Here is a 26781-nt window from a genome sequence, read left to right as displayed (position 1 = left end):
ATTAGCCAAAGAGCCAGCATCAGTAATTCACATACTGGTTTACAGAGTAATATGAGAGAATGCTCCAATTGCATAAAGCAGATATAATAAGGACTTTGTGCACATAAGAGAATTGACATTATTTCTACTTAAGAAAAATCTGTACACAGTGTATACTGCATCTCCCCAGAAATTCAAACTACATGCTATGAATACTAAGATTAAAGTACAAAATATATGGTCCAAGTAGGGAGCTGAATATTTTGTTTTGTCTCACTTCTTTTTTTTTTTTTTGAACCAAATTAAGTCTCTACTAGCCTTTTTTTTTTTAATTTCCATCAGAAATCTAAACTAGTCACACTGGAATTTTTTAAAAAAAATAAACCAGTAAAGGTTAAGTATATTAAAAATGATATCTATAGCATACACTTCTTCAACTTCTTCATGCCATTTCTCCATCTTACTAAGCACTACCTGAAAGTTCTTCACATTAAGAAAATAGGTCTTAAATTATAACCAACCCATACTCCCCTGTACTCTGCTTCCCACAGAAACTGTATGAGGTGGCAGAAAACTAGATTCATCTTGCAAAATATGAACAGCTCAAGATAACTGAAGTTTTTTTTTGTATAATCTTTATCTACCTCCTTCCACCAGCAGGCCCAACCCCCAACCCCATCCCACCATGATATACGCTCAAGGCCTTGACTAAGAGAAATAGTATATCCCTCCAAACCAACATTCTACTATTTTGTACAAGACTTTCTAAATTAAAAAAAATTACAGTTAGCGGCTTTTGTGTGGGCACAGGGATACATATTGCAGAAGTCATCATAGAGCACAGAACCAGAATTATTTAAGAGAGCTACATACTTTTTCTCGTTATTTTCATCTGTGTAGGAGGTGCCATAAAACCCATAGTAAGAACTAGATATATTTGCCGAATACTCTATCTTCAAGGTATAATTGTGTCCCACTAGAAGGGCTTCAGGGGCAACAATAGCAATTTGTTCATGAAATGGATATTCCAGGATCTCTACTTGTTTTTCTTGGCTTGAAAATGCTGACATAAAGGTCACTCTTGAAATATTATGACCTGTGCTATGAAGAATGATATTCCATGTGGCCTGAAGAGCCTGAACTGAAATTGTCACAGAACCCTTGAATGTCATCGAGGTTAGGTTTGGGTGTAGGTTAAGTTCATAGCGTAGTGGCATAATGGCAGTGGGAAGCCTGATTTGTGCCCACGGAAACAACTTCCCATTTGTTGCAAATGGCTGAATTAATTTCATTGATTGGTTTTTTTTATGGCAGCCTTCTTTGGTAAAGGTACATCTGGGCAGTAAGTAAATCACCATGATTACAGAAACAGCAATCACAACGACAAAAGCACAGACCACGAAGGTCTTTGCAGATGGCACTGAACATGCCCCATCTGGGCTCTGCCTGTAGCCAGTTGCACTGTTCCGAAGGCCTGAGCTTCTATTCATGAAGGACATGCCCAGCAGCTTTGCAGATGACTCGTAATCCTCTTCATCCTCGTCCATCTCATGTTCACCAAGACCCCGAACCAGCAGTCGGGAACCGCGGGGCTCATATTCCACCTCATCAGGCTCTAGAGGGTGTAAACAAGGCTCTTTGGCTAAATCCACTACATCTGGTTCTTCCTCAAACATGCTGTTTTCAATCATATTCCTGGGGAGCTGAAGCCGATCTAAAAAACCAAAACATAAGGACAAGGAACAGAGTTAGAAACAAAGCTCATAATAATATGTCTTCTAGCAAGACCACATTTAATCTAAGAACTTTCTTTAAATCACTAAAACTTATTTCCATCTCAGAGCTACTGAATTAAATAAGATACTTATGACATGCTTGAGTCACCCATGAAAAACTCAAACATAAGTAAAAGTATACCAGTCATGAAAGAAGAAAGAAAGCTAATAAACAGGCTAGTATCAAAAAAAGACAGCTGAGATTATGTACTAATTTCCTTACACACTCCTGCCCAACAACCTGGGACACTGCCCAGGGCTTTAGAGGGCCCTGCTGTGGCCTGCCTCTGGCTGCGTCTGTCTCCATGGGGTGAGGAGTCAGTAGGACCAAAGGGATGTGCCCACCTACAGTCCTTGCCCCCACTGGGCTTGGGGCACTAGGATCCCAGAATTCCTCCCCAAAAGGCTTCAAACCTGTTTCAAGGGCGTTTGTGGGTCTCTTCCCTGAGTCCCACTTTCCAGGTGGAAAGGTACCACAAACTGGTGGTACCACAAACTGGTATGCCCATTTCTAGGCTTGAGTGTTAGCTAAGCAACAGGATAGGTTATTGTTTTCCCCGGGAGAGGGATGTTTCTTTCCCACAGCAAACTGGAAGTAGCAAATTATGCAGGAAATTTTCATAAGCAAGAAATAATAAAAATTAATAAGTCCAAAATTACATAAAAATTAGATAAACCTATAATTCAATCTGTTTTTCACACTTCCATAGCATTCAGAAGTACAACATAGTCCTACCTGTAACAGCTACACTATACACCATGAGTGTTAGTGGATCTTGGGGTGAGGTAGTGGTGGGAGCTTTTAAAAATCACAGAGAACCACACCTTCCAATTTGCCAAGAATCACTGAGAATAAAAAGATTCAAAAAGTGGAAGGGTAAATAATTTCACATAAATCAATAATTCCTAGTATTAGACCATCCAATATTCTTGATTTAAAATTCATAGAATTTTAGTTTTTAAGGAATCTCAAGTTATCAAATTGAAACCATTACCGTTTCCCTTCAAGGTACTTTATATCATTTCTAACCATAACAACTCTATAAAGTGGCAAGTATTTTAACTATTTCAGACATGAGAAAATAGAAAAATTAAAATGGGTTAATTATCATCTTAAAGTCACACAACTATTTAGTCATAAAACTGATAGTGGAGCCCAGGTCTAAAAATCTGATTCCAAAATTTAGGCTCTTTTCATTATTATATTGCATCCGCCTACTCAAATTAATTCAATAAAGGATGAGAACTTATACCCAGGTTATTTATTTTGTACCTGGCAATGAAATTGCTAAGAGTATTATTTCACCATCAGCAAAGCTTACTTAAGACTTAGTATCTAGCTTAACTGAAATGCCATGTATTTGCACTATTCAACAAACTAACTAAACAGTGGCAGCTCAGGATCCACACAACAAAGTATTCAAAAAATTCGGATAAAATTCACAGTTTTGCTACTCAAAATATGGCGTGTGGCCTGGGGTCCAGTAGCATTTGCATCACATTGTAGCTTGTGAGAAAAGCAGGCTCTCATGTGCCCTCCCTAAATATGAATTTTAACAAATCCTCAGATGATTAATGTGCACTAAAGTTTGAGAAGCACTGGTCTAAGTGCTTCTCCGTGGTCAGATCCCCGCGAGCACTAATGGTGCCATTCCTGGGTGTGCTCTGGCCATCCCAAGCTGTTTACCATTCTCAGAACAAGCCAGGATGCTATTTCATGCTATTCTCCACATGCCTTTTCCTCCTCTTCTGTTCCCCAGAATGTCAGTATTTCTCCTTCCCATCCCTGTCCACCCGGTGAACACTTGCTATTTTACAACTCACCCTAACCTGCTACAATATGATTTAAGAAAGGTTATCTTTTTTTGTTTGTTTTTCCTTTTTCTTTATTACCTTTTAAAAATAATTTCATGTCACTCACCCATTTCTGCTTTGGAGATCAGACAAATCACAGTAAGGTTGCCTTTTCCTGCCTCCTCTCTGTCCTGAACTTTGTACAAGTTACGCTACTTATAAAAGTTTTCTTTGAATAAAAGTTTTAATCATTTTCTAGGTGTGGTTTAGCAAGCAGCCATCTATCCACCCCTGTGAGAGGTGTGGAATGGATGAAGGGCTATAACTCCTGATTTGGGGAATTTAATCTCCTAAACTTCCGTTAGTGCCCCAACTCCTTGTGACAAGTTTGTTTTGATTTTTGATAGTTAATTGTTTTGGGGTCTGCACTTCATTAACAAAGACTGATGTATTTGAATTTTTGTTTAAATTACTTTTAACCTTTTAATGATTAGAAATTTTCTGCAGTTTTTTAGTCCCTGGCACAGTGCTGTAGATTAGTTGCTTAAATTTTTCATTTGAAAATATCTAAAAGGCCTTTTTTTTTCCTTACTGCACATGGGAAAATTATGCTTTCTCAGGCATTTGTCCACATGATTTGTTCTATGTCAGACCCAATGCAGAAAACAATGGGTTCTGGACAGTATGATTATACCTAATAAATTTCTAAACTAATTCTGGGTAGAATCTCAGCTTACTATTAAGAGCATTCCCATCCCTGAATTCTGTCCCCTTAGAACTTTTTTGTTGTTTTTTTGATTCTTCAGCCATGCCCTAAACAGGCTGGGGATATTCTACAGCTTGACCACTTAGCATGTCCTGTCTGTACTTCATTAACTTCAAATCTTCTGACAAGGGCTTAGTCACATGCCTGCCAAAATCCAGATAACTTAGTTTTATTATTAATGTCCAGTCAGAAGATTATCTATATAAAATATTAAACTTTCAAAAATGGAACACATCAATCATCTGCTATATTTTACTGCACATGAGAAGCACACCTTTTTTGTTTGCGCAATCATATCAAGTTAAATACATCAAATCAGGGGAAATCACTTTTATAACAGCAGCCCAAGAACACTGTACTTGAAGCCTATTTAAGAAAATGTTAGTTTGATTCTTAAGTCATGGCACTTTAATTTCAGCATTCAATTATAATGGAACACACGACTGTCCCTTGCTCTAATGGGATTCACTCCTACTGAAAGAAGGGATCCTAAAGAAACAGGGAATTTCCTAAAACCTCTTAAATCCACATATACAAGCTAACTATAAGCCAAAAGCAAAAAACTTGCTAGTTGAAATATTTCAGTTTTAAATAACATAGGCCCATGTGATTATCTAAGAAAACCAAAGACATTTCTTTTCATCAAATACTGGAGCATCAAATGGTGTTCCTCCATGTTGTTTGTGGACCAGTGCCAGTCTGCAAGCTGTTTGTTACCCATCTGTGACAGGATATACATAGAAAATTAGTGTCCAAAAACTTCTGTAACAATTTGATAGAGTAATTTTATGTCTGTTGAATTTAATGTTTAAAATGGAGCTTATATTTTGCATCTCTTTTTCATTTCAATTTTCTAATGATTTTTTATATGCTACAAAATTTCTGCAACAGATTAAAAATTAAAAAACAAAAACAAGAAACCCTGGTTCTTCAGCTAATCTGAGAGGCAATGGGTTACACTGTCACTATAATGGCAATCCTGGTTGAGATAAAGTTCTTAATTGTGACAGCAGCAGTGAAAGAGGAGGGAGTGATTACAAATCAGGTTAAAAAGGGAGCATGCACAGAACTAATGCTCCCTCGGACTGGATGGGCTAGTAGAATAGAGAGATAGAGAAAAGTCTATGTCAATTCCTTATACATGCTCTGGCTTGGATAACTGCAAGAAGGAATATCATTCGGAGATTGAGAATATAGCTTTTCATATTCTCTGTCTTTTTTTATTTTTGGAGGTGAGGAAAGAGAACAGGATTATGAGATGGCATTCAGTATGGGATATGAGATATTTGATACACCTGTCAGATAACCAGATGGAGATGTTTGATTAATAGAGTTAAAGACCTGATTTTAGATGGAGATTAAAATCCTGGCTCTTCCACTAGACTGCTTGATCTCAAACAGGTTCCATCTGTTAGCCTCAATTTCCTCACCTATAAATGTGGAAAACAGTACTATTTAATAAGATTGTTATAAGAATTATGTTGTCTAAAGCTCAAAAGAAGTATCTGGAAGATTCAGATTTCTGAATAACCGGGGTATGCGTAGTAATTAAAACCATGCTGATAGGGGAGAGTGCTGAAAGCGAGGTAAGAGTCAGGGATCATCAACACTTAAGCAGTGAGTGGGCAGAGGAAGATGGGCAGCTAAGGGGAATAAAGGATGGACTACACTGGTAGGAAAATCAGGAGAGCAGCATCCCAGAAACCAAGGGAAGGTTTCATGAAGAAGAAAGGGGTCGCTATGAAACATCTTAGAAAGGTCAAGTAAAATGAGGCCTAGAGAGAGTCCCTTACATTTGGCAACCACGGAACCGTGACTTTTATGAAGTCTTTCAGTAGAGTAGTAAGAGTGGAAGCCTGATTCCAGTGACTCGGAGAAGGAATGGAAAGTTAACAAGAGAAAGCAACGGCTGCAGACTATTCCTTCAAAGTACATAGTTGTTTATCAAGGAAAAAACATAGGGTAAAACTAAAAAAAAAATTATGGTGTAGAGAAGAGTTAAATCTTTTGTTTTTTATTTGTCTGTGTTTAAGATGGGAACAATTTATGCATGCATTTCTGTGGAGAAGGAAAAGTAAAGACAGACAAAACGTGGAGGTGGAAGAGTAGAAGAGGGAAAATGCTACCTCAGAGTGATAGGGAGAGATCACAAAAACCCCAATGGAGGGATTAACCTTGATGGAAGCTAGGCGTGTTCTTCCTGCAAACCTGAAGGACAGGAGGTAAAGACACAAGAGTCACGTCTATGAGTATGAAACAGCAGAGAGCCTTCATGTTCTCCAAGACAGTGGAAGCAAGGCCATCTGCCCAGAGCTAAAGGCAACTGTGGGGAAGGCATAGTGGCTTGAGAACAATAAAGGACAGATGCCATGAGAGAGGACCAGGGAGTAGTCCATGGACAAAGTGCGGCTGAGGAGCTCAGAAAGTCCAGTGGACTTTGTCATACCACAAGTCTCTGTAAATATGTTAGTGCTTACCAGCTCAGGTCTAAAATAAGAGACAGTAAATTATGTATATTTTATTAATACCACAACAAAAAATAAGTGAAAAGTTTTTTAAAAGTAAAGAAAGCAGATTAACATGGGCTAAACATGTAGGGAGGATGTGGGAAGAAGCCAAGGGTGCAGTGCATAGAGGGTGCTGGCAAGAGAGCAAATGATTAGCTGAGGGGTACAACGTAGAAGGCAAGACAAAAAGTAAAGCCATGATAAACCACATGGAGAATAGCTTGAATTAAAAGGAGCAGACTTTCCACAGACTTTGATCCTTTTAAATTCTCATCATATTTTCTCAGAAAATGAAATGAAATGGGATATACAGTCATCCCTTGCTATTGGTGGGGGATTGGTTCAAGGAATCCCCTCCCCACCAAGTGGATACCAAAACCCACAAATGCTCATGTCCCTTGTATAGAATGGAATAGTATTTTCATACAACCTTGTGTATCCTCCCACATGCTTTAAATCATCTCTAGATTACTTATAATACCTAATACAATGTAAATACTACATAAATCGATGTAATACTGCATTGTTTAGGAAATAACAAGAAAAAAGAGACTATAAATGTTCTTTTTCTGAGGCCCCTATGACACATCAAGCGTGAGACAGCACCTCTATCTTCTAGATCATTTCCAAATGGAAACTTCATTAAATTTCCAAAGTGATGGCTAATTATCAGATAAAGTGACTATTTTCCTAATGAGAATCATCTTCCAGCAAAAAAGATTTTATTGCAAAGTTTAGGCATAAAAAGAAAAGGAAAAGACTAGAATTTAGAACAAAAAGGAATGATTTCTTTTTCCTATTTAGGTCTAGATGGACAAAACATTACCCAACCTCCCTAACCCATGCTCAAAGAAAATCTCTTCCTCTTCATCACGGTGCTCATATTAAGCTACAAGTTTAGATATACCATTATCTCACCAGAATCTGAAGGACAGTCATGAAGAATGAACAAGTTTTGAAGACGTATCTAAGCAGTCCCTCTTCGACACCCTGTTTGTTTATACCTCGATGTATAAGCAGAGTCATAAAATACACACATGGAAAGTCTTGCATGCATTACTATTAATACCTTTCCCCTAGTACATTGTGCATTTTCACAAACCGCCTTTAATTTTCCAGTTGAGAGACAAAGGTCATTACCCAGGATGCAAGACCTGTAAGGTCTTTCTCTCTTCCACCTGCCCCCATTTTGTCTCCCTTGTGAAGAGAGAAGAAAATGGATGACTAGGGGTAGGAGGCAGGAAGCTCAGAGAGAACTGATTCAGTCCATGAGCATCATGAGCTCATTTCACTCTATTTATTTATTTATTTATTTTTCTGAGACAAAGTCTTGCTTTGTTGCCCGGGCTAGAGTGCCCTGGCGTTAGCCTAGCTCACAGCAACCTCAAACTCCTGGGCTCAAGCGATCCTTCTGCCTCAGCCTCCCGAGTAACTGGGACTATAGGCATGTACCACAATGCCCGGCTAATTTTTTCTATACATATATATTTTTAGTTGTCCAGATCATTTCTTTCTATTTTTTAGTAGAGACGGGGTCTCGCTCTTGCTCAGGTTGGTCTCGAACCCCTGACCTTGAGCGATCCACCCGCCTCGGCCTCCCAGAGTACTAGGATTACAGGTGTGAGGCACCGCGCCCGGCCGCATTTCACTCTATTTAGAAAGATTACGATTTACTTTTCTCTTTCAAGCTATCCCTAAAGTTCATTTCAACACATATTTAATACAAAAATATTATGAGAGACTTCCACTTCTAACATGACAGAGAAATTGTTATCAGACAACTCCTCTCATAAACAATTATTAAACTGGACAAAATGATGCAACTGTTTTCACATACTGGATAACACAGCAAGAATGTGACTTCTGAGAAAAAGAAAAGGTGAGCCCACAATAGCTGTGGTTATTTTCCTGGCGGGGGGGGGCAATTTCCCAATTGTAGTACAGCTCAAGTCCAAGTAGAGCAGGACTGGCAGGCCAAGAGCAGGGTGCCGGGGCAGGGATGAGAGGGAAGCTATGCAGAGAGGGATCACAGATTTGGGCAAGGGTTTCCTGAGAGTTCTTAGCCAACTCAGGACATAACAACATGAGGTGTACAAAGAAGTGACTGCAAAGGGTTAACACAGAACAGAAATACTAGAGGTCAAGCAGTGTAGGGTAACACTAGCAGTCCAACCCAGCCAGAGCAAAGAGAATTCATAAATACCTTGGACATCAGCTTGAAACACTGGAAAGGCCTCAGTTTAGGAGTAAAAGTCACACCCTAGAACCATACTAACAAAGCCTAAAACCAAACCCTAATAAAAAACGCAGGGGAAAAAAAATTTGAGGATGACTCTTGCTAAGTTAGAAGAGGCTAAGAAACACCTTGGGCTTTCCACATACCTGCCCTAACAAATTTTAAAACCAAGCCTACAAAAGGTGACCAGCCAGTAATTAAGCTGCCTACTTAAAAATAAATAAATAAATAAACATTCTACAGGGAAATTTAAAGAATCCATCATCTCTACAATGTGGCATCAATGCTGTCTGATATGTAAAAAAAATTACCAGACATTTAATGATACAAGAAAATGTGACCTATAAGAAAAAATAAATCATTAGAAACTGACTTTAAGGTGGCCTAGATATTGCACTTCGCAAACCTTTAGAGTAGTTATTATAAATGAAAAAAGAATACCAAAGGAAGATGTGGTTTAAAAAGAAAAAGGAAGAATATGTGAACAGATGGTTATCTCAGCAGAGAAATGTAGACCATATAAATGAAGCAAATGGAGGGAAAGAAATGGAAATTCTAGGACTGAAAGGTTCCATAACAAATTAAAAAGTCATTAAACAGGCTTAACAGCAGATGGGAGACAGCAGATGAAAGAGTTCATAAACCTGACAGATCATTAGAAATTACCAATTTGAGGAAGAAAGGGCTGAAGAAAAATGAACACAGCACCAGGGATTTGTGGAACAGTATCAGACAGTCTAACATATATGTAATAGGAGCCACAGAAGAAGAGTGTGAGAATGAGGCAGAAAAAATATTTGTAGAAATGAATAAAATTTTATTAAGTTTGATGAAAACACCATTTATCAGATCCAAAGTGTTCAGCAAACTCCAAAGATAATAAATTAAAAAAAAAAAAATCTTATCTAGGCACATCATGGTCAAACTGCTTAAAATCAAAGATAAAATCCTTAAAAGAGCCTGAAAACAACGTTATATACAAAAAACAATAGAAAGAGCACTACCTTCTCATCACAACAATGGGGGGACCAGAAGATGATAGAACATTTTTAAGGGGCTGGAAGAAAAAAACTGTCAACTCAGCATTCCATATCCAGTGAAAATATCCTTCAAAAACAAGGGTAAAATAAAGACATTTTCAGATAAACGAAAGCTGAAAGAATTCATCTCAAGAAGATGTATACTATAAGAAATTATAAAGGAGGTTCTTCAGGATAAAGGGAAATGATACCAGATGGAAACTCAGATCTTCAGAGAGAAAAGAATACTGGAAATAATGCATAAATGTTAAAAAATAAAAATGTTATGTTTATGTTATGTTTATTCTTCTTATAATTTCCTTAAAAGACTTTTAAAAACTATATGCTTAAAGCCCAAAATAACTTTGTGAGCCTTTTTGGAAGTCTGTTTTTTATTTTCCAAATATGTAGAGATTGTCTACCTATTCCTAACATATACAGAAATAAAAGATATGACAACAAAAAAACACAAAAATACAGAAGTTTAGAGAAATTATATTAAATTATATTTACAATTGAGAAGGGGAAATGGGATGTATCAAGTGAGAGATAAGAGGTAGAAAGTAAGAAGGGACAAGTATAAAATGTGAAGTGGTACGATACTGACTATACACAGACTTTAATAAGTGAAAGATGCATATCATTAGCCCTAAAGACTGAAAAAGTAATTTTAAAAAAGCAGGGTTAAAAATCCAATAGAAAAAAATAAAATAAAATGCTAAAAAATAAACAGTTAACCTAGCACTCTGGGAGGCCGAGGTGGGTGGATCGTTTGAGCTCAGGAGCTCGAGACCAGCCTAAGCAAGAGCAAGATCCCGTCTCTACTAAAAAAAATTAGAAAGAAATTAGCTGGACAACTAAAAATATATAGAAAAATTAGCCAGGTGCAATGGCGCATGCCTGTAGTCCCAGCTACTTGGGAGGCTGAGGCAGGAGGATTACTTGAGCCCTGGAGTCTGAAGTTGCTGTGAACTAGGCTGACGCCACAGCACTCTAGTCCAGGCAACAGAGCAAGACTCTGTCTCAAAAGAGAAAAAAAAGCATATTATTCTCTTAGTTTCAGATAGCTGTGCCTCTGGGAAGCCTAGCTGTCTGAATTTCAAGGCCAACAGGAATATATTAACTGTTGGCTCTTCAGTCTGAGGACCTAGAAAGAAGTGCCATGGTGTCAGCCTAGCTGACAACAACCTCAAACTCCTGGGCAATCTAGCCAGGGCAACAGAGTGAGACACTGCCTCAAAAAAAAAAAAAAAAAAAATCAGGTTAATCCAAAAGGAGGGAGTCAAGGTGAAACAGAGAAGCAAAAACAAAAGAGGTAAATGAAAATAGTGACAAAATAGTAGACTTAAACCCAACCACATATTAATTAAAAATGGATTAAACATTCCAACTAAATAACAAAGATTGTCATACTGGGGGGAAAAAAGCAAGAACCAAGTATACACTGTCTATAAGAGATGTATTTTAAATTTAAAGACACAAATAGGTTAACAAAGTAGAAGGAAATCTTTTAATGATAAAAGGAGAAATTCAATAGGATAAGATACCAATCTTAAATATGTACCTATCTAATAACAGAATCTCAAAATTCATAAAGCAGAAAATGACAAAACTCAATAGAGAAACAGAAACATCCACAACCATAGATGGAGATTTTATCACCTTTTTCTTCATAATTGATAGAATAAGTAGACAACAAACAAATAAGGTCACAGAAGATCTGAACAATAACAATTTGACCTAATTGACAGTTATACAACATTAAACCAAATAATTGCAGAATATATATGGAATATTTACCAAGATGGAATAAAGTAAAATAAACCACAATAAACTTCAAAAGGCCGAAATAGTCTTTTTAGAGACTTTTTTCTCTAACCATAATGGAAACTATTAAAAAAATCAATTAGTAAATTAGGTAGACAATCTCTAGATATTTGGAAAATAAAAAACAGACTTCTAAATAATCCATGGGGCAAAGAAGAAACCACAGGAATTTAGAAAAGATTTGAAATGAATAAAACATATCAAAATTTGAAAGAAATTTATTGCTTTAAATGTCTCCATTATAAAAAGGTTTAAAATCAACTACATATGTTTCCACCCTAAGAAGCTAGAAAAGAATAGCAAATTAAACCTAAGTAAAAGAAATAATAAAGAACAGAGCAGAAATCAATAAAAGACAGATAAACAACAGAAAATTAAAGCAAAAAATGCTGCTGGAGGGCAGGAAAGCAGTGTTCTTGGCTCTAACTCAAATTCTCCTAGAAACTGGCCTAAAAATCCACATATATCAAGTCCAGCTGGATCTCCAAGACCAATTTTTCACTTCTCTTCAAAGTCTAGTTAGGTTAATTAAAAGGACAAATCAGAACTAGGTCATGGGCTAGAGACAGAGAAGATCCTCTTTAACAAGCCCAACTGTCTTACATCTATCCCTCTTTCAAGAATATCCAGCAAACAAAATCATTTAGCCAGTGATAAATGGCCAGTGATAAATGCTGGATATATGCCCGAATTTAGAAAATATGTATGTTCTGCTCCTCCTCTCAAGTAAAAAGCTAGGAAAATTTTCTTTGTAAATCCAAGTACTTAAAATGAATTAAAGAACTACTATTTAAAGGAAAGCTCACATGGTCACATCAAAAGTATAAAAGCATTCTTAAGAAAAAATTATAATACTTAACATACATCTCTGTATTTGGATTTTTGTAATTTTTTTCCTAAAAAGGGAAACCCCAATTAATTTTAAGTATCCATTTACAAATTTAACTGAACATTTCTGAATAGGAAAAAAAAAAGGCCTCTGATTTAAAATTCTTACTTCCTTTTAGGTAATTACAACTCTGAGGCTCATTTTGCAGAACTACAATCACCCTGCAGTAGTTCAAGTTACAGCTATGTGAAACAAATCTCCACAGCTAGCACCTTTGCTCTGAATCTCAGAGACCCAATGGCCAAATCTATATATAAAGTAGCTAAATCGGTCCTCAGCTCTCAGCCATGCTTCCACAAATCTGTAGAGCACACACAACCATGCGCTGTGCCTGCTCTGCCTCTGACCAGTACGAGAGACCACACACCTGTTACGAACATCTTGATTTCTCTCAAGCATGCACGGCTGCTATAGTCACTTCACTTTTGTCCCTTTATCCCACCCTCTTCGCTCTCCTCTTTTTTCTCTCTCTTTATTATATTAATTAGTCCAATATAATCTTTTCAAATTCCTAGTTTCTTTCACCTTTTAAAGATCAAGCCAACTATTATCTGAACAAATGTCTTACCAATTCCCCTCCTCTCCCTAAAATAGTACACCACAAATATTAAGGTGCACAACATTTCTCTTAGGATAAAAAGGTTATAAGAACTGCAATAAAGAAAAGCTTAAATGCACCCTGAAAAAAAAAAATACCAAGTAAAACTTCCACAGATATTATGATGTTCACTTTTTCCCCCATGGTAACTCTTTGGACAATCAAGGAAAAGCAATTTGATTTATAGTAAACTTGATATTAACTAGTCATCATTGTAAAGTAATCCTGCCAACTTGGAGGATTATCCAGTACAGGCTTGCTTCTTGGTAGCCAATGTACATAGAGTTTTGTTTATAATTAGACTGTGCAGTGTTAATTACGCTGCTTGCCCTGCCAATGTTCTACAGCGGCTACAGGGAGAGATCAAAACAGTCATTCCAGAATTATGAGTCACTTCGCTCTCTCCACACTACATATCACTGGCAGACTCTCAAACCTCAAAAATGAAAACTCTGCACACTATTTGCCTATATACCTTTTCACATTTAGGAGGAAATACTTAGTTCCAAAACTTGCTCCATATTTACTTTTCTAGAATAATGGGTACATTTTAATCCTAGTAAATTTTTGCTTATTAAAGAAATACAGGTTGAAAGAAAGTTGGTTTAGAAAAATCTCAACCCCTCGTTTACCCTATAGAGAAGAGAATTTCTGCATAAGTAAACTCCAAATATTATAAATTTTGCTTCACACGAGGCTAATTCCTCCAGAGAGGGGTTCTTATCTCATTCATCTTTGCATTCCTGGTGCCTAGCAGGGAAGAGACCTGCAATAAATGTTGAAATGAAAGTAGCACTAATCCGACACATTAAATGAAGTATTAATTAATGAAAATTATCTCCATGTGCACGCGCAAACGCTTTAATGGCTGAATCTAGGTTTCGGAGGAGACAGAATTCATTTGCTAGCTGTAAGGTTAACAAGATCCTTCTAACATCTGCGGTGGGGCTATGTCTTAAATCAGCAGGCTTAGGAGTACCTCAGTGATTATGGGCTCTGAGTCACCGAATTTCATTTCCACTGGACACTGATCCTTGAGACCACTCGCTACATTTCCTCTTCCTTCCTCAAATTTGGTATATAATTTAAATCAATTTTGGTTTAAAAGGTATAAAATATAGTGAAGAGAAACTGGGAATTCTAGTCCTGGCTCCACCCCTCAAGTGTACGTTAGAAACTCGGTTTTGTCAATGGTAAAATGGAGTAATAATTGCTTGTAGACTTTGATTATCATAATGGTCAAATAAGGTAAATGAGTCTCAGCACTTTGCAAACTATGAAGTGCTATATTAATAAGAGTTTATTGCTATTATATTAAATAATTAGGGTAGGAGCTTCAAAATCATAAGCAAATAAACACATCTTTTACATTTTAGCCACACGCACTACTATTTCTCTTCAAGATCCACTAATGTAATTTCCCCCTCGAATTTTTTACTATCAAAAAAAGTGATGTTTTAATGTCGTTTGAAGCACGTATCAGTAGATAAATTCATAAAATATGAAGAGTCCAGAAATCTCATTTTGTTTTTGGCTCCATAAATACCAAATGATGAAGATAAACAACAACTCTGGCCTTCTGATATCTTTTAGGATCAGCTACATCCAATGTTCATGTAGAACCTCAGGCATTATGGAACTTTAGATATTACCTGTTTTACAGAGATTCTGGTACGCAGGTTTTACACTTTAAGTCATCAGACTTCCAAGACATTTGTCAAATGGCTGCCTTAATATAAAAATGACATGAAAGCTTCCAAAACATCCCAAAGATTAAGTGTATCCAAAGACCATGATCATTTGTTACATTGCATTCACACAACAGAACTCAGATATCCTATGACAGCTACATTTAGTAAGAACGCAATTTAAATTTATAGAATGCTCAATTTTTCTGGTTGAAATAATTTAAAAGGCACTATTACATAGAAATCAATTATATTTTATCAAACTAAAACACTTCATTCAGTGAATTTTCTGACTAAAAATTCACTGCATTATATTTACAAAGTCTAATCACAGCTGCTATTTTCTGTGTTCTATAGTCCTGTAAGCAAAAATCAGCATTCCAGTGCTAGAGAGAAGCAAAAAAGATGAACTACATTCTGGTTTAATTTTGTAGCTATGAAGCACACTGTAAATATCTATCAAAGAGGACATGAAAGATGAAAAGAAGAAATTCTAGTAGAGAATGCCAATGACCAAGGAGAATATCAAACAGAAACAAGAACTATAGCACATAAAGAATATCTCTGTAAAATGCTTCAAAGATACAGAATTTAAATAATCAAGGAAAGGAACAAATAAGTAACTGTGGTGTAATAAAACATTAATTGTAAAATAAGAATAAAAAAACAAGGGAGAAGTCATTGCCTTCAGGAAAGGAAGGAAAATTCCAATCTCAATAAACAAGGTAGACGTTCTTTTAACCTGTGCCCATTTAACACACCTCCAAATTAACCACTGTTCTCAATTTCTCCATAAGATATTTTCTGATGCTAAGTGCTCACAGAATGTCTACAACCCATGGGCCACTCTCTAGAAGGTCCAAGCACTTATGCCCCCACCAAAGGCACCATATTCTTACCAAGAATTACTTGTTTTCAAACCAGTTTATGCTAGTTAAAATTATAATTCTGGTTATATAATAATAAACTATTAATAAATATTACTTTACCTGAAAAAATACAAAAAGAAAAATTATGTCTATGAAAACTGAGGTATGCATCAGAAAGACCCTACAAAGGCAAGTCCCCAAGATAACACTGCTGCCAAATTAAGTATGAGCAAGAAAAACATAACAGATAGGGGAGGAAGGGAGGTCAAATTCTAGAAAGATTTTTGTACTCAGTCTTCAAAATGTCTGAGTTCTCAAGTTCCCAATCTACTTAAAATAAAAAAAGGACCTGGAAATTACAGAAGCATCATGGGCACCATACATATGCAAGAAGAAAGATGAAGAACTCTATTTAGTGGATCCAAATGCAAAATAAAAGCTTTGGTCACTAAGACAATATTAGCTATAGTCACCCTACTACTGTACTACCAAACACTAGACCTTATTCTTTCTAACTGTATTTTTGAACCCACTAACAATAATTTATTATATAGTTCAAAATAGCTAGAAGAATTGAAATGTTCCTAACATAAAGAAAAGATAAATGTTTGAGGTGATGGATATCCCAATTACCCTGATTTGATCATTATACATTGTGTGCATGTATCAAAATATCATATGCACCTCTCAACATGTAAAACTATTACGTATCGATTTTAAAAAAGAAACAAATGCAACACCAGAAAAAAGACAGTATTAGCAATTAAGTGTACATATAACAAAATGCTAAATAAATTTTTGTTTATGGTTTCTATTTTCAACTAGCTTTTAGAAATTTCGCTTTAACGTGATCTCAAACATAATGAACCCAGCTCTGCATAGATATACTCACTGAGAAGTTTAAGCCAGAGAATTCTTAAAATCATGCCTCATCAATATATATCAAAAGTCTAAAACGTGTTCTTTGACCAAGTGACTCCACAAAAGGAATTTAGCCTAAGAGTACCTGCACAGAGATATATGTAATAAAAACATTTATTGCAGTGTTGTTTACATAGCAAAAAAGGCAAACAACCTAAATGTTTAACAACAGGAGATAGGTATATTCATACTCAATAAAATATTATGCAGACATAAAAATTATTTACTTCTATTTTAAACATGGAAAGGTGTTCAAAAGACAGTATAATGAGAGAAAAGCAGGTTATAGAATTTTAAATAAATAAATATTCATCCAATTGGATATTGAAAATAAAAATGTTAACAGTGGTTATTTCTGATAGGTAGAGTTATGAGTATGTTGGTTATTTTTATTACTTATATTTTCTTCTTATACATAAAAAATAGGAATAAGCCTCTGAAACGTGTACAGATGTTTTAATTTGCCAAGATCTAAAGTTAATAAATTAATGAAAAACTATCAACACTGTAAGGATGTTTTAGAAATAGACCTGAACAGTAAAATCAGGAAACTGGGATGGATACCAGGACAGAATTTGCTGTTAAAAGCCAGACACAGAAAGACAAATACTGCATGATTTCATTCAATTGTAGAATAAAAAAAAAAAAAAGTTGATATCATAGAAGCAGAGAGCAGAACAGTAGTTACCAGAGACTGGGCAGGGGAGATGGGAGGGGAGGATGCAGAGAGGTTAGTTGGTCAATGGGAAGAAAGTTACAGTTAGATCTGAGAAATAAATTCTGGTGTTCGATTACACAGTAGGGTGACTGGTTAACAGTAAAAATATTGCATATTACAAAATAGCCAAAGAGAGGCTTTTTAATGTTCTTAATGCAAAGAAATGATAAATGCATGAGGTGATAGATACACTAACTACCCTGATTGGATCATTATACAACACAGATACATATCGAAAGATGGAATTGTGCCTCATAAATATGTACAATTACACTTGGTCAATTTATAATGAATAAAATTTTTTAAAAAATTTGTTATTAATCCCCCATGGGACCTCCTATTAAGAGGTGGAGTCTGTATCTCCACTCTATGAATCTGGCCTTGTAACTTAATGAATGAAATGCAGCAGAAATGACACTACAGAATTTCCAATCCTAGGCTTTAAGAGGCTGTTTAGCTTTCACTATTATTCTTTCACTGCCCTGAGAGACTCATGAGAAGAAATCTAAGCTGGCCTCTTTATGGATAAGAAACCACGTGGAAAGACAAGCCCAACCAACAGCCAGCACCAACTGCCAGATACATGAGTGAAACTCTCTTACATCATAGACCTCCAAGCCAAGCTGCTACAAGAGTGACCTCAGGCAAGATTAGTAGAAGAAACACGTAGCTGTGCCCAGTTCAAATTGTTGACCAACAAAACCAGGAGCAAATAAAATGGTTGTTTTAAGTCATTAAGTTCTGTGATGCAGCAATAGATGATCAATTTATTCATCACTCACACAGTATCACTATTAATATTTTGGCATACTATTTTTATAGACTAATTTATTCCCTAGACAAAACTGAAATTATACTGTACATGCTAATACTATGATTTTGTGGTATCTTTGAAATGGGAACATATGCAGGGCCTCATGGTTACTTCAAAATTCAACTCAGAAACATAAGAAGAGAATGAACACTTGGTATTCAGAACATTTTGTATTCTTTATACAGAAACTCCTGTGTGCAGCTGTGGGCTTTTTCTCCTAAGCCCAAGGGCCTTGATGTACATGACTTCATAGTTTCTCATTCCCTTACCAGTGCAAGTGAGGAAACTGTCTGGTATCCTAGACAGGACCAGGATGAACACTGAAAAAAGTAAAACCAAGCTTATCACCACCACCACCACCACCACCAATAATGATAATAAAAGCCTATCTTCACTGAGGTCTTTACAATATGGTAACATTGGGCTGCACGACAAAGAGATAGTAGCACAGCAAAATCGTTAAGAACGTCTCTGGAACCAGACTGCTCTGCTACTTCCTGTGTAACTTTCAGCAAGTTATTTCATCTTTCCAAGCTCAGTTTGCTTATTTGTAAATGGGGATAATAATTGTCCTATCTCACTGAGTTACGAGAATTAAATGATATGTGTAAAACCATTTGGATCACATAGTATATGCTCAATAATTATTAGTTCTCTGTATTATTAATTAGCATTTTACCTATGTCGTCTCATTTAATCCTCAAGACATTTTACTGATGAAGAAGTGAGTATTAGAGAGGTTAAAGTACTTGCTAGTAAGTGGCACAGCCAAGTTCCAACCCCACAGTTTTTTGAATGCAGTACCTAAACCCTAAACCACAGTGTCAGACATTGACACTGCGGTTTCTACAACTTTCTCAGTCAGGCACTTAGTAGGTATTCAAAAAATGTTGGCTGATGTTGTCCAACTGAATTCACTGTATTAATACTCCATCATGGGCAGTAAGTTGGACTTTCCCCCTCTCTCATTAAGATTACGAAATTACTCAAATACAGTCAGTCCTCCATATCCATAGATTCCACATCTGCGGATTCAATCGTGGATCAAAAATATTTGGGAAAAATGTAAAATGATATAATAAAAATACAAATAAAAAATACAGTATAACAACTATTCACATAGCATTTACATTGTATTTAAGTAACCTAGAGACGATTTAAAGTATGCAGGAAGTGTCAGAATGGCCATTATTAAAAAGTCAAAAACCAAGAGATGCCTGTGTGGATGCAGAGAAAAAGGTGCGTTTATACACTCACTGTTGGTGGGACTGCAAATTATGAAAACCAGTATGAAGATTCCTCAAAGAGCTAAAAGTAGACCTACCATCCAGCAATCCCACCACTGGTATCTACCCAAAGGAAAAGAAGTCATTTTAACGAGACACCTGCACTCAAATGTTTATTGCAACATAATTCACAACTGCAGAGATGTGGAATCTATTCAAATGCCCAGCAATACATGAGTAGATAAAGAAAATCTGGTATATATATACCATGGAGTACTACTCAGCCATAAAAAGGAGTGAAATAACGTCATTCACAGCAACTTGGATGGAACTGAAGACCATTATCCTAAGTGAAGTAACTCAGGAATATAAAAACGAATGTTTTCACTAATAAGTGGGAGCCAAATGATGGGTGCACATCAGCAAAAAAAGACGTAAAGGACACTGGAAACCAAGAAGAAGAGATGGTGGGAGAGGGGCGAGAGATAAAAATGTACCTATTGGGGACAATGAACACTGTCCTGGTGAGGGGCACACTGAAAACCCTGACTTCAGCATTATAGAATGTATCCACGTAACGAAAACTTTTGTACCCTCTTAATATTTTGAAATTTAAAAAAAAGTAAAACAAAGTTTAAAAAAATATACAGGAGTATGTACATAGGTTATATGCAAATAACATGCCATTTTATATCAGGGACTCACAAATTGTGGTATGGGGGAGGGGTCCCAGAATCAATGTCCCAAGGATCTTGAGGGGGGACAAACGTACAAACACAGGGCTCATTCTACTGAAACACTGTTTTGCTATTTTAAAAATTAGAAACTCTTAAATCAGCTACTGCTGTTTTAGAAAACCAGAACCTCTTTTAGAGAATCTCTAATCCTATTACACTTACAGATAAAACAACTGACTTTACCCAAAAATATTCAGCTAGTTAGTAAAAATGACAGGAACCAAGGAGACTTCTTTTTTTAATTTTTAAATTTTAACTCCTCTACAGGAAGATGGAAGTGAAGCAATAAGTGAATTTAACCCACAGAACTGCTCAGCTAAGTTTAGTTCTACCCAAATTCAGCTTGGTGATTTTGAAAACAACCACTTTCCCAGACTTACAGGAAATGGTTAAGCAACCTCAAAGACCTCATTTGTTCTTGCATGGTAGACAAATTTTTTTTTTTTTAAGTGAGTCCTTTTCAAATAATAGAACTAAAATTGTCCTAAAAGTCCTAAAATTGCCCAAGCATTCATTAACTGAAACATGTCTACAAGACACTACAGGTTATTAGTCTATTTCAGATATTCTTTTTCCTTTAAAAAGAACAAAAAGAATTCAATTTTTAAATGAGTTTTTACATTTTATTATAAAATAAATTCTGAAGACTTTAAGACCAAAACAGAAGAATAAAAATCATTACAGAGAACAGACAAACTGACAGTTCAGGACTGAGCAACACAGTTTCATCTTGATCTCAGACAAAACAGAAACCGGATGTGACTGTAGAAAAAATTGTATTTTTAGAGAAATTTCTCATGTACCACAGCTGATTTTTTGAGAAAAATTTATCTGCTCTTTTTTTCCCTGTAGTACCAGTTGATTCCTGGAACAGTAAAATGTAGTATTTGGGATGAGAGACTCTGTATAATTTCTAATATAAAAGTTTTCTACCTAAGCAATGAAATTTTACTAATTTTAAAATTTGTTTTTTGATGAAAATATTTCTAACACATTTTACTATTTTTCTGTCTTCTTAAAAACACTAGTCTGAACATATGATCATCATAAAAGGAAAAATCAATGATTGAACTATTATTCTTGGGACACAGAACTCAGTGGCCTGCCTGATAAGGTACTTATTTAGGAAATGGATAATCCCCGACCTATACCCCAGAATTTAGTCAAAATGCATTTTATTAACTGTAGGTTTATAGCAAATCATATGGCATGGTTTTGGGGATTTTTAAAGTTTTAGTTTAGATGTATTCATTGAACCAGCAGTCCCCAATCTTTTTGACATCAAGGACTGGTTTTATGGAAGAGTTTTTCCACGGGTGGGGGGAAATGCATCCCACCTCAGCTCCACCTCAGATCATCGGGGGTTGAATTCTCATGGGGAGCCTGCAACCTGGATGCCTTGCATGTGCAGTTTGCAGTGGGGTTGGCACTCCTATGAGGGTCTGATGCCCCCATTGCCGCTGATCTGACAGGGGCCGGGGGAAGGGCTTGGTCAGTGATGCCAGAGATGGGGAATGGCTGTTGTGCAGCCCCCTGCCAGTCCACTGCCAAGGAGTTGGGAACTGCAGCATTGAATCAAGTTTTACTGCAGCTATTTACTCCAGCTATTTTTCAGAAGACTTGTGACCTCAACTAACGGTCAATTTGATTATGATTCACATATCAATCAGTAAACATTTCTTCTAGTTAAAAATATTTATTTGGTAAATTCAATTAAGAAATCTGTGAATGGAGATAAATTGTAAAAGCAGAAGGATGGATTAAAAATGTGTTGAAATACACACATTATTATTTATTACTATTCTTGATATTAGAGCCATGCATAAGACTTGAAATTCAAAATATGTAAGAAATTCTCATAACCAAAAATTTTAGATCTTCCCAGGTTCAGAAAATCCCCAAATACTCAATTTGGTCAGATATGGAGAATTAGCTGCTGAGTTACAGCTTTAGCTAAATCAGATTTTTAAAATCTAAAACTATTTTAAAACAATCATATCTACTAAAATGTCACAGAAATTTTCAAAAATCACCCTGTCTAAAATAAATGGCTATAAACTTTATCAAAAGTTAAAATAAAGAAGATTTCAGTAAATTATTAAATTAGATAAATGTGTTTACATGGATATTTGAGTGAATTGACCAAGGATCAAATTTTGGTATATTATGGGCCATGCCAAAACATCCCACTCCCATCTCTTCCTCAATTCTACCCACAGAACACCACAAGTAAATACAGAGGTAGTTATATTAACTACAAGTTAATTATAATTTCCAAAAAATAAAATCAATCTTGTAGAAACTATCTTGGAAAATATTCTTTGTTCAAACATTACTTCTACAAACAGTAGCCAATGTCTACTTCAGCAGCTCACCATATTAACCATTACTCTCCATACCCTCTGTAAATAAGACTGACTGTAACTAAGATTGGTATGGTAGACAGAATAATCCCCCCACTCCCGCCACTACCTGCAAGATGTCCATGTCCTAATCCCTAGGGACATGGTTAAGGATTCTGAGAGAGAGAGAGATTATCTAGAGGGCCCAGTATAATAAAGGGGTCTATAAAAGGCAGAAGAAAAGATGAGAGTGAGGTAATGAAGAGGACTCCACTTGCCTTTGGTAACTTTGAAGACGAAAGAAAGGGGCCAGGAGTCAAGGAATGTGGGTGACCACTAGAAGCTGAAAGAGTGAAGGAAATGCGTCCTACTCAAAGCCTACAGAAAGGAACGCACAGCCATGCCTGCCCCTTTTGATTATAGCCCAGTGAGACCCATGTCAGCCTTCTGACCTACAGAACTGTAGGGTAATAAATTTGTGTCGTATTGCTTAAACTTGTGATAAGCTGTTATGGTGGTATTAAAAAACAAATACGACTGGTACCCCCAGCATGCCCAACATTCGTGGCTGGTCAGCTCCTCTCCAGTACTCCAGTGGAGTTAGGAGCTTACCCAAAATCAGCTGTGGCATTTCCAGTTATTACTGGTAAAGCTATTTGGTAATTCAATTAACTTACAAAACAGATGAAGAAGGCAATTCTGAGAAAATCAGCTGAAATCTTTCAAAAAAACTCAATAAAGGCAAGCCATTAAAACTATTGTTGAGGCCGGGCGTGGTGGCTCACGCCTGTAATCCTAGCACTCTGGGAGGCCGAGGCGGGTGGACTGTTTGAACTCAGGAGTTCAAGACCAGCCTGAGCAAAAGCGAGACCCCCGTCTCTACTAAAAATAGAAAGAAATTAATTGGACAACTAAAAATATATATAGAAAAAATTAGCCGGGCATGGTGGCGCGTGCCTGTAGTCCCAGCTACTCGGGAGGCTGAGGCAGTAGGATCGCTTGAGCCCAGGAGTTTGAGGTTGCTGTGAGCTAGGCTGACGCCACGGCACTCTAGCCCGGGCAACAGAGTGAGACTCTGTCTCAAAAACAAAACAAACGAACAAAAAAAACTGTTGTTGAATTAGGTATGAGACAATTGTAAAAGACTAGGAAAAAAACTGAAAGTCTAGACAAATTTTGCACTCAGATAACTTCACAGGTGTCTACATTTTCACTTCACTTTATGGTGGATTAGGAGGCTAAACTTGCTGAAGCAATCCACATGTGGGTGAGTTTTCTGTTTTAATTTCGTTTACTTTCTCCACTCTGCCCTGAGGGCAGGCTTTAGTCACAGAGTAGTGTGGCAATGCCAATAGGTAAAACTTCAATGAGTTCCATATTTCTAGCCAGAGAAACCAGAACTAATTCCAGTAGACCACACAATGTGGGAAAATACCAGAGGGGAGAGAATCAGAGAGGAGGATCCCCTAAATCTGTATATGAACCTGCAAAAGTTACAGAACAACCTCTAAGCTACATATGTGCAGAACTGACCAGAATCAATACAGCAAAGTGTATTAGTTTCTACTGCTGCTGTAACAAATTACCACAAACTTGGTAGCTTAACACAGTACAAATTTAATATCTTATAGTTCTGGAGGTCAGAAGTCCAAAATGGGTCTCACTGGGCCAACATCAAAATATCAAGAGTGCTGTGCTCCTTCTGGAGGTTCTGGGGAGAGTCCATTTCCTTATCTTTTCCAGCTTCTAGAAAACTGCTTGCATTCCTTAGCTTGGGTCCCTCTTCCATCTTCAAAGCCAGCAATGGCTACTTGAGTTTTTCTCATATCTTATCACTCTGATATTGGCTCTTCTCCCTTCTCCATTTTTAAAGGACTCTTATGACTACATTGTGCCCACCTAGATAATCTCTTTAAGGTCAGCTGATTAGCAACCTTAACTCTAACTGCAACCTTAACTCCTCATTATCATGTTACTTAAAACATTCCCAGGCTTCAGGGATCAGGACATGGGCATCTTTGGAGACCATTATTCTGCCTATTATACAAAGCCTAGAGAACGGAATTGATATTGATAACCACAGACAGTGACACAGAACTCCAAGTCTGAACCTAAGTGGAGTGACTGTCTGTCAAAACAAAAATATCAATATACTTTAGAGGATAAAAGAGTCTACACGATACAACATTCACAACATCCAGGATACAAACCAAAACTACTTGACATAAAAAGGACCAAGAAAATGCAAACAATCCTCAATGGAAAAGGCAACCAACAGACGATGGAATTATCAAATATTTTAAAGCTGTTATTATAATTATGCTCTGTGAGGCAAAGAAGAACGTATTGAAATAAATGAGAAAGTAAAAATTACCAGCAGAGAAATAGAAACTTATACATAAAAAGAACCAAAATTAAAGTTTTAAACAAAAAATTCTGAAATAAAAAATTAACTAAATGGCCTCAAGAGTAGAATGGTGATGACAAAGAAAGAAAGGTCAATGAACTTAAAAGATAATCAGAAATATTCAATTTGAAGAACACAAAGAAATATTGAGGAAAAAATGAACAGTGCCTCAGGAACCTGTAGGACAATATCAAAAGGACTAAAACATATGTAGTTGGAGTTCCAGACTAACATGAGAAAAGTATTTGGATAGAAAAATTATCTGAAGAAACAATGCACAAAACTTTGCAAATTTATAGATTCAAGAAGCTCGATGAACCTAAAGAAGGATAAACCCAAAGAAAACCAAATTGAGAGACACATAATCAAACTGCTGCAAACTAAAAGTAAAGAAAAACTCAAAACCAACTAGAAAAAAACCCAACATATATATAGAGGATAATAATAATTCAAATTACTGTGGATTTCTTAATAGAAGACTATGGAGGCTCAAAAATGATGGAGCAACATCTTTAGTGTTTTTATATAGAGAAAACTATTATACATATTTGTGTTTTATATATGTGTGTGTGTCTATATATATCTTTCTTTAAACATGTATCCAGAATATATGAAATATTCTTACCACTCAGTAAGATGACAAATAATACAATATAAAGGAATGGGCAAAAGATTTGAATAGCCATTTCACAAAAGAAGGTGAACTGATGGCCAAACACACACACACACACACACACACACACACACACACACATACACACACGAAAAGATGTGCAACATCAATAGTCATCAGGGAAGTGCAAATTAAAACCACACTGAGCTATGACTACACACCCATTGGATAGGCTAAATTAAAGAGATCAACCATACCAAATTAATTAGCACTCTCCTATACTGCTGATGGATATGTGAAATGATTAACAACCAGTTTGGAAGACAGTTTGGATCTAGCAATCCCACTACTCAGTATCTTTCCAAAGGAAAAGAAGTCATTATATCAAAAAGACACATGTATGTTTAGCACAGCACAATTCACAATTACAAAGATATGGAATTAACCTAAGGGCCTATCAACTGATAAGCAGATCGACAATGTGGTGTGTATATATATACCATGCAATACTACTCAGCCCTAAAAAAGAATGAAATGATGTCTTTTGTAGCAACTTGGATGGAACTGGAAGCCATTATCCTAAGTGAAGTACCTCAGGAACAGAAAAACAAATACCCCCATGTACTCACTCACTAGTGGGAGCTAAACGATGGGTATACATGGCCACATGGATTGTTATAATGGACTTTGAAGACTTAGAAGAAGGGAGGTTGGGAGGGGGCTGAGGGATCAAAAATTACCTATCAGGTACAATGTATATCATTCGGGTGACTACACAAAAAACCCTGACTTCACCACTATATAATTCATCTATATAACAAAAAAAAACTCTTGTGGCTGGGCACAGTGGCTCATGCCTGTAATCCTAGCACTCTGGGAGGCCAAGGCGGGAGGATCGCTTGAGGTCAGGAGTTCCAGATCAGCCTGAGCAAGAGTGAGACCCGTCTCTACTAAAAATAGAAAAATTAACCAGGTGTGGTGGTGTCGGCCTATAGTCCCAGTTACTCGGGAGGCAGAGGCAGGATAATCATTTGAGCCCAGGAGTTTGAGGTTGCT

The 26781-nt window shown here is 36.5% G+C and overlaps 1 protein-coding gene across 2 annotated transcripts in view; it reads right to left on the bottom strand.

The window, feature by feature from the left end:
- Positions 1 to 26781, bottom strand: part of LNPEP (leucyl/cystinyl aminopeptidase) — a 90738-nt gene that overhangs the window by 46304 nt on the left and 17653 nt on the right. The window contains exons 1-2 of one of the 2 annotated variants that reach the window (XM_012638840.1): positions 22984 to 23313; positions 853 to 1693 (exon numbers count right to left, since the gene is read on the bottom strand). In XM_012638840.1, the coding sequence (XP_012494294.1) occupies positions 853 to 1670 (818 nt within the window). In that variant the 5' untranslated portion in view covers positions 1671 to 1693; positions 22984 to 23313. Of the gene's footprint in view, positions 1 to 852; positions 1694 to 22983; positions 23314 to 26781 lie in introns of those variants that run through there. The other variant, XM_012638839.1, reaches the window with a different exon arrangement.

Source organism: Propithecus coquereli, unplaced genomic scaffold (assembly GCF_000956105.1).
Source record: "Propithecus coquereli isolate 6110/MARCELLA unplaced genomic scaffold, Pcoq_1.0 Scaffold135, whole genome shotgun sequence".
Taxonomy (NCBI): domain Eukaryota; kingdom Metazoa; phylum Chordata; class Mammalia; order Primates; family Indriidae; genus Propithecus; species Propithecus coquereli.
The sequence above is the reverse complement of the archived record's forward strand: the minus strand, read 5'-3'. Positions and strand labels throughout refer to the sequence as shown.